The sequence below is a fragment of the Schistocerca americana genome, chromosome 9 (assembly GCF_021461395.2).
Source record: "Schistocerca americana isolate TAMUIC-IGC-003095 chromosome 9, iqSchAmer2.1, whole genome shotgun sequence".
Taxonomy (NCBI): domain Eukaryota; kingdom Metazoa; phylum Arthropoda; class Insecta; order Orthoptera; family Acrididae; genus Schistocerca; species Schistocerca americana.
Window position 1 is genome coordinate 63253591 of NC_060127.1, and position 9151 is coordinate 63262741.

General features: G+C 41.7%; 1 protein-coding gene across 1 annotated transcript in view; it reads left to right on the forward strand.

Moving 5' to 3' along the window:
• Positions 1–8929, forward strand: part of LOC124550643 (kallikrein-5-like) — a 30854-nt gene extending 21925 nt beyond the window's left edge. The window contains exon 2 of the mRNA XM_047125367.1: positions 8635–8929. Coding sequence (XP_046981323.1) covers positions 8635–8929 — 295 coding nt within the window. The remainder of the gene's footprint in view (positions 1–8634) is intronic.
• Positions 8930–9151: the final 222 nt, after the last annotated feature.

Below are 9151 nucleotides of genomic sequence, written 5' to 3' on the forward strand. Positions count from 1 at the left end.
TACCGGGCACTTGAATTCACATAAAAAGTGGATCATGTTTTCCGAGGGACTGAAAAAGTCCCGAACTTTCGAAGACCATCATCAAAGGCTTCTGAATACTGAAAGCAAACACTGGAAAAATGTTCTTGAGCGCTTAATAGCAATAATTCACTTCCTGGGTCGGCAATGTCTCCCATTGAGAGGAAGTACAGATACACTCTTTCAGCCTGACAACGGAAACTTCTTGAAACTCGTTGAATTATTCGGAACGTTCAACACTGTGATGATGGAGCACCTGCACAGAACAAAGTAAGGTGAGAAGAAGGGTCATCATTATCTTGGAAAAGAAACACAGAATGAAATAATTCATCTTATTGAATCATCTATAACCAACAACGTTCTATTAATGATGAAATCTGCAACGTATTACAGTATAATTCTGGACTGCACACCAGATATTTCAAAAGTTGAGCAGATGACAGTTGTGGTACGTTTCGTCCAGGAGACAAGAGTTGACAGGGTATACGATGTCTGAATTCGGGAGCATTTCCTGGGATTTCTTACAGTGCCCGATTCTTCAAGCTCCACTTTGATGCAGGTCGTACTCAAGTTCTTGGAAGATAAAAAAATCCTATTCTGTAATACGAGAGGGCAAGGATATGGCAATATAGCAAACATGAAAGGAAAGAAGTTTGGTCTCCAGAAAGGAATTTCAGATATGAACAAGAGAGCATTTTATGTACCATGTAGCAGTCACTCATTGAATCTTGTTTAAACGATGCCGCTATGTCTTCTAAATATGCTGTTTCCATGTTTTCGACAGTGAAAAGCTTGTAGGACTTCTTTTCGTCCACCGTTCGACGTTGTGATGTCTTGAAGAAGTATCTGCCTAACCTGTCGCTGAAACCACTGAGCGATACTAGGGAAAGTCGCATTGATGCACTTACTCCCTTGAGGTTTCAAATTGGAGGCGTTTATGATGCACTGGTTCAGATATCAGAAGAATTCGATGGCATGACCGCTCACGAAGCAACGTCACTTGTGAATCAAATAAAAACTTACACCTTTCTCACTTCTCTGGTAAACTGGTACAACATTCTGCTTCACATCAGTGTAGTCAGTAAGACCCTCCAGACCATTGACATAAATGTTTCTGAGGCAGTGGAAATGCTTGAAAAAACGAAAGCATATTTTGAGACATGCAGAACAGAAGAAAAGGCAGGAGGCAGCAATTTAGCAGCTCGCACGGGGCACCGCTCGGGCTTGCACCGGCCCTGTTTGTTGTGCTAAAGTGTCAGGAAATGTGACATCAGTGCATAGAAAGAGTACCAAATTAATCTACAAGAATTTTTTTCATATGAAATCTCTCATCATGCCTTTAAATGAGAAATGTCCTGATCACTATCCTTCTCACCCCTCTCATAGTGGTACTCTGCCACCCACAAAACCTTCACAGTATCCTCACCCATCCCTGCATAGCCTCTGCTCCAAATCCCTTGCCTCATGGCTCATATCCCTGTAATAGACCTAGGTGCAAGAACTGTCCCATATATCCTCCTGCCACCACCTACTCTAGTCTGGTCAGAAGCATCACCTATCCCATCAAAAGCAGAGCTACGTGTGAAACCAATCATATAATCTGGAAGCTGAGCTGCAACCACTGTGCTGCATTCTACACAGGCATGACAATCGACAACCTGTCTACCTGCATGAATGGCCACCGACAAACTGCATCCAATAAACAGCTGGACCACCCAGTTTCTGAACATGCTGCCCAATACAATGTGCTTCACTTCGATGACTACTTCACAGCCTGCGCCATCTGGATCCTTTCCACTGACACCAACTTTTCTGAATTGTGCAGGTGGGAATTGTCTCTACAATATATTCTACATTCCTGAAACCCCCTGGTGTCAACCTCTGCTAGGCCCTGTCCTTCAGACACCTATCCCCTTGCCTTTCCCCTTTCCAGCACTACATAGCCTTCTATTCCACCAATGCACCCACTAGCCTCTCTCTTTTTTCCCCCCCTCTACCTCTCTCCTCTCCCACTCCTCTCGCCACCCCCCCTCCCCCCCATCCTGCTCAACCTCCCACCTGCACCTAGTAGCCCTGCCCTGTCCCCACCATGTCCCTTCAAGCTCTCAAAAGGAGCACTACACCTTCTCACCACCCAAAACTATTTCTTCCACGGATTGCTTCTTCCATCAGGCGCTGTTGCTGTGCACAGTCCTGCTTCAGGGTGCGATGTATAAATTTTATATATATAAATTTATGGTGCCTACAGTGTCACGTGTGCCACACAATTTTTTATTTTTAAAGGGGATCACTTAAGACTATTTCCATGGGTTCGCCCCTCAAATTTCTCGCTCATATCACAAAATTGTCGTCTGATGTAGTGCAAACTGAAAAAATAAATTCCTTTTAAAGCACAGTTTCGTATATAATTTATATTCAGAACCTTACACCCGTGTCACAGAACAAATCCTACATCAAGAATACTTTACACAAGTTTAAGGGAAGAAATGCTTCTGATAATTATTACAGTATTTAAAGAACATCAAAATATGAACAGGCTGAAATGAACACAGTACATGAGACAATGTTAATCAATTCAACTGTAAAAAGTTAAAGAGCATATTATTAGCAAAATGAGAAATATGCTAAAGTGAAATGCCAAAATGAGCACTTCTCAGTTGGGAGTAAATCAAAACAATCAGAATGGCTGAAAGAGAGCACAATAACATGGCTCATAAACGAATAAGAGCTAAGCAACTAAGCAAATGAGAATATAGGCAAAAATGAGAGGCCAGCAAAATGAGAGCTGGCCGAACTCCATCGACACTTACATACGGTTGCGCTCGTGGCAGCACCTCGCGGCCCGTATGCAACATGCGTGCCTGCGACTGCAATGCACTCTTAGTACTCACGGCGGCGTCTAGCAGCCCGTATGCAAGTTGTGCGATTGCTGTCGCAGGTTGACCCTTAATCTATGATGCTAAAAGGGCCCAGAGGCTTTGGTCATGTGCATGTGATTTGTGCTTGTGTGGGTGTGTGTGTGTGTTTACCACTTTGAAAGAAGGCCCTTTGGCCAAAAGCTTGAATGTTAGCAATCTTCTGCTGCGCCTGTCTGCAGTTCAATATTTCCCCTGTATGGTCAGTAGCAATCTGTCATTTTCATAATATTGTCGCAAATAGTCATCCAAATGTTAGGCCCCCCAGAAAACAGCTTAGCCAGAAATGGTAACACTTTCAAATCATTGGCCACCAAATGAAGTTATTACTTCCCCACAGTGGCTGCAAACACTGCACTGAGTAATAAACAATTAAATGCAGTTGCATTGCATTTACTTATGTAGACACTACAAACACCACCGGCACACATTAGTTTCAAAAAATACAACTACTGAATGAAGAAAATTCCTCAGGGTCTAGATACGAGGAGGGTGATCCCAAAAGTAAGGCCCCCAATTTTTAAAAAAAAATATAAATAATAGTTTCTTTAATATAAATTGTACATAGTTTTGAAGCTTGAGCATTCTTCTATTTTTCTGCATAATCACCATTTCGATTGATGCATTTTTGTAAATGCTGTAGCAGTTTTTGTATGCCAGTGTCATACCAGCACATCACCATGCTTCTGAAGAAGCATTTTATCTCATCTTTCACCTTGTCATCATCACTGAAGTGCCTTCCAGCCAAGTGTTCTTTCAACTTCTGAAACAAGTGTTAGTCAGTGGGTGCTAAGTCCTGACTGTAGGGTGGATGGGTACTGATGTCCCATCCAGACTGTTTGCAGAAGTTCCACGGTTTGATGGGCATGTGGGGGCAAGCATTTTCTTAGAAAAGGCTTAGACCCCTACTCAACATTCCTCTTCTTCAGTTCTGAATCACCTGTCTGAGTATTCTTAATGTCTGACAATACCTACTGGCATTTGTTGTTGCCCCAGGAACCATGAAGTTGACTGACAATTTCCCCTTTCAATCCCAAAACACAGTTGCCATGACTTTACTGGCAGCCTGTGTTCTTTTGAATTTTCATGGCTCGGATGAAACGAAATGCTGCCACTCACAAATGGTTCAAATGGCTCTGAGCACTATGCGACTTAACTTCTGAGGTCATCAGTCACCTAGAACTTAGAACTAAGTAAACCTAACTAACCTAAGGACATCACACACATCCATGCCCGAGGCAGGATTTGAACCTGCGACCGTAGCGGTCGCTCGGCTCCAGACTGTAGCGCCTAGAACCGCACGGCCACTCCGGCCGGCCTGCCACTCACATGATTGTTGTTTGGTCACAGATGTGAAGTGGATAGGCCAGATTTCATCAAGCATGACAACTGAATCCAAAAGGTTGTCCTTTTCATCTGCATAGTGTCAAAGAAATTGGTAGAAAGTTCCAACATGTTGGTGTTTGAGGCCTTCTATCAAAATTCTTGGGACCCATCTTACACACAACTTCTGAAATTTACTCCAGTTAATGTTTGGTGAATGGTGCTTGGTGAAACCTTAGGAACATCATTGCAGAGCTCGTTGAGAGTGATTGGCTGATCTTGAAGCATGATTTGTTCAACGTCTGTGACTGCCTCTTTGGGAATTGGTGGTCTCATTTCTTTCCTCATGAATTTCAGTTCAACCATGTGAAAACTACCAACACCACTTGCAGACCTTTTTGACATCCATGCATGACTCTCCGTATACTTCCATCAACTGTCAACAAATGTCAATCAGGTTAACATTTTTTGCACTCAAAAACCAAATAACTGTGCCACATTCACACCAGGTGGCTAACAGGAGCTCCATTACAACTGGCTGCCAAGCCAGGACTGGAAGCTCAAGTGGATGTGTGGTGGGTTCTGTACAGATTGGAGGGAGCAAGGAAAAAAACAGCGTGGCCAATAGCCACCAAACAGTCTCCCTGTGGCCCCAGCACTTACTTTTGGGATTACCCTCATAGTTAACAAGTTAAACCACTATCAACTCATAGCTAAACTAATGGAGAAGCTCAGTTCAGTGTGTTATGCCCTTAGAAGCATCTGTCACAATGTCCACCTGAAGACCAGAGTGTTGGCTTATTCTGCATATTGTCATACCTTCTTGTCTTACGGACTTAAGTACTGGGGCAGTGCAGCTAAAGTAAATAAAGTGTTTTCTCAGCAAAAGTGAGCAGTAAGAATAATGAGTGAAATAGATAATTGTATATCTTGCAGATGCCCTTTTTAAGGATCTTGGCAGTATCACACTTGCTTCCCAATAAGTTTAAACCTTAATTGTTTTTGTTGCTGATAATAATTGTCATTCTTGTGAACTTTGTTAGCACAAAAACAACACAAATGGAGTTCCATAAGCAGGGAATTTCAGGGCGAGCTGGAATTCCGTAACCACTCATCAGCGACGCAAAGGCCCATAGTAGGAAAATGTGGTGTCGAAGCAATAAAACTTGGGCAGTGGAGCAATGGAAGAAAATCATTAGGTCAGTGAATCTTCTTTCACACTGTTTCGACTTCTGGCCGAGTTTACAACACAGGAGTGAAAACGATGGGGCACTTTTCAACTGAACTGTGATGCAGTCACAATACAAGACACAAAAATTGTTTCCATGTAGACTTTGCCTCCATGCCCAGTGTTCAGAATTGAGTTATACAGGGTGTTACAAAAAGATACAGCCAAACTTTCAGGAAACATTCCTCACACACAAATAAAGAAAAGATGTTATGCGGACATGTGTCCGGAAACGCTTAATTTCCATGTTACAGCTCATTTTAGTTTCGTGATCAAATTGTAAATTTTCACAATCAACATGTGTGGGCTGACGAGAATCCGCATGCAATTGTGCAATCACGTCATCAACACAGATTTTCTGTGAACGTTTGGGCAGGCATTGTTGGTGATGTCTTGATTGGGCCCCATGTTCTTCCACCTACACTCAATGGAGCACGTTGTCATGATTTCATATGGGATACTCTACCTGTGCTGCTAGAACATGTGCCTTTACAAGTACGACACAACATGTGGTTCATTCATGATGGAGCTCCTGCGCATTTCAGTCAAAGTGTTCGTACGCTTCTCAACAACAGATTCGGTGACCGATGGATTGGTAGAGGCGGACCAATTCCGTGGCCTCCACGCTCTCCTGACCTCAACCCTCTTGACTTTCATTTATGGGGGCATTTTAAAGCTCTTGTCTACTCAACCCCGGTATCAAATGTAGAGACTCTTCGTGCTCGTATTGTGGATGGCTGTGATACAATACGCCATTCTCCCGGGCTGCATCAGCGCATCAGGGATTCCATGCGACGGAGGGTGGATGCATGTATCCTTGCTGATGGAGGACATTTTGAACATTTCCTGTAACAAAGTGTTTGAAGTCATACTGGTATGTTCTGTTGCTGTGTGTTTCCATTCCATGATTAATGTGATTTGAAGAGAAGTAATAAAATGAGCTCTAACATGGAAAGTAAGCGTTTCCGGACACATGTCCACATAACATATTTTCTTTCTTTGTGTGTGAGGAATGATTCCTGAAAGTTTGGCCGTACCTTTTTGTAACACCCTGTATGCTCTGGTGATAAGATATTCAACAAGCTCCCATCTAACATAAATTAATAAACTGGGAGACCCTGCTAACTAAAATTAAAATTTTTAAAAATTCCCATAACCAGTCCTCCTACAAATTATCTGAAGGCCAGGCTCAATGACTGAAACTTCTTTCTTTCTACTCTATAAGTCATAGTGTTCATTCTGAATCTTTGTGACATGTTTTACTGTATTGTAAACTGAATTCTATTGTTACAGATGTAGGTTATTATTTTCTTTTGAAATGTGATTGCGATCAAGTAAATATTAAGCCACCAATCAATGATAAGCAACAGCTATTCAATGCAGCTGACGAACCAACTGTAGTGACTTCCCTTTTAATTTCCAGGTTCCATTAACTATCGTAAGTACAAGAAGCAATATGAGTTATTGCCATGTAAGGAAGGTGTGTATCCAATTCCTTGTGGAAATTGTGGTACATCATATGTAGGTCAGATAACATGCACCATTCATGAGAGGTGTGTGGAACACCAAAGATACACACAGATACTACAGCCAAATAAGATAGCTGTGGCAGAACATTGTACAGATAGGGACCATTTGATGAACTATAATGACATGAATATTTTAATATCCCTCTTTCTTTTGGGATTTTGTGTTCAAGAAAGGCATAGATATTACATTGACCAATAACTTAATAAATAGAGGTACAGTAGAGCGTCAATTATCCGAAGTAATTGGGGGACATGGGTGTTCAGAAAACTGGTTTGTTCGGATAATTGAACTGTACATGTTTATTTGCCAAAAAGAAGTACTGTACAGTAAATTTATTCATAAAAACAGGCATCTCTTTTAGTATTACAAAGTAGCATACAAAGGCAACTTCAGTAGGAATATATAGTATGTGGCACAGTTTATTAAACAAAAATATATACATATTACATATGCATTTTGCATGAACAATACACACACTACACAAAATTAACGTTTAAAAAAGTCCTTTATTTTGGTCTGTCTAAGCAAGCCTACACGCTTACGAGCAGCTAAGCCACGTACTTTTTTCATTACAGATATCTGAAAGTGGTCAGTTTCATCTTGGGCTTCAAACCATCGCAAGGCAGTATCTAAACAAGTGAACGCCTCAGAAGCTGTTGGTATACTTTCATCTTCACTTTCTGGAGCACTATTGATGAGATGCTGGTGGCGTCATCTTTATCAGTGACAGCGTTTACAATCTCGCTGTCCTGCGTGATTTGGTGTTCTGGATCTGCATCATCAATATTCATCCATTCATGAACGTCGTCTTCATCACATTCATTGCAATCTATTGCTTGGTTTGGGAGTGAGGGGGATGATGGGCGGTAGGATGGGAGAGTAACAGGTGCGAGCGAGTACATAGTTCAGTTAAGCGGTTGTTCGGTTGACCGACATTTGGATAATCGACGCTCTACTATAATGGTTTTAATTTGGATAAGGCATGGTGTCCAGCTCTTGGTTTAATTAAATTGCAGACAATCTGTCAAGGTATTACCACCACTGAATATGCATCAATATGAGGGTGTGTGTCAGAATGCTTTCACCACAGGTGGCACATGGGTACCTCTTTGCCATTAACCAGCATCTGTGACCCACATGTGCAGTTCTGCGACGGTGGATGATACGAGGCCACACTTGGGACTTTGTCGTTAGTCTTGTGACTCACTCTGAGGATGGCTGAATGGTATGCAGCCAAAATATCAGTGGAACAAGTAGTATCTGTGTGGCTGTTGCACTCCCAAAATTTAATGGATTAGAAACAGCAATAGTTTATTGTTAAAACTTTATACATAGTAATGTTCTGTGATGCCCTTGTCTTATGTTAACATATTCCACAACTCCTTCCTGATCTCAGAAGGTTCTCCTTCTCAATAGGATTACTGTTACAATATCACAATATCTGTAAAAAATATAAAATGAAATAAATAAATGAATAAAAAAGGAGTATCTCAATGGATTAAAAAGTTGACCATAGAGCATAACGAAAAATATTCAGCTCCTTGCGTACTGTTACTATTCCTGAAATATTTCTATATGTTAATACAAGTGACATCTGTGTGATACTTACTTTCTCTTCAGGTTTTTGAATGGCATCATCTCTGACATGGTACCAGTGAGAGATGACTTCATGCGCAATTGTAGCTCACCGGCCAAAAGCAACTACTTCATGTTCATCGGCTACTACAGGAAGTGGATCATGGGTACCATAGTGAACAACACTCCTACTCAGGAAGAGGAAAGCAACGAGATACCCCACGGCCACCGCCGCCCACAAGCAGCCAGTGCGGTGCCTGCTCCCACCCCCACTCCACCTGTGGGTGGGCTCTCACTGTGCCTATGTTCGCTGCTCTACTCCACTGTTCTCAATAAATGAAATGTCCATGTCCTGCAGCTGGTCTCATTTCCATTCCAAACTACCAATTAGAGTGACTCTTATGAGGAACTATTTTTAAAGATTTTCTATATTTTTCCTTGAACTGTCCTCCACTTTATTATTTATGTAATTCAGTAAATTTTATAGCACCTACATTAAAAATGGAGGCTGCAGTTATTTTTCTCATATTGTTAGGCAATCTGCCATGCACTATCTACAAAA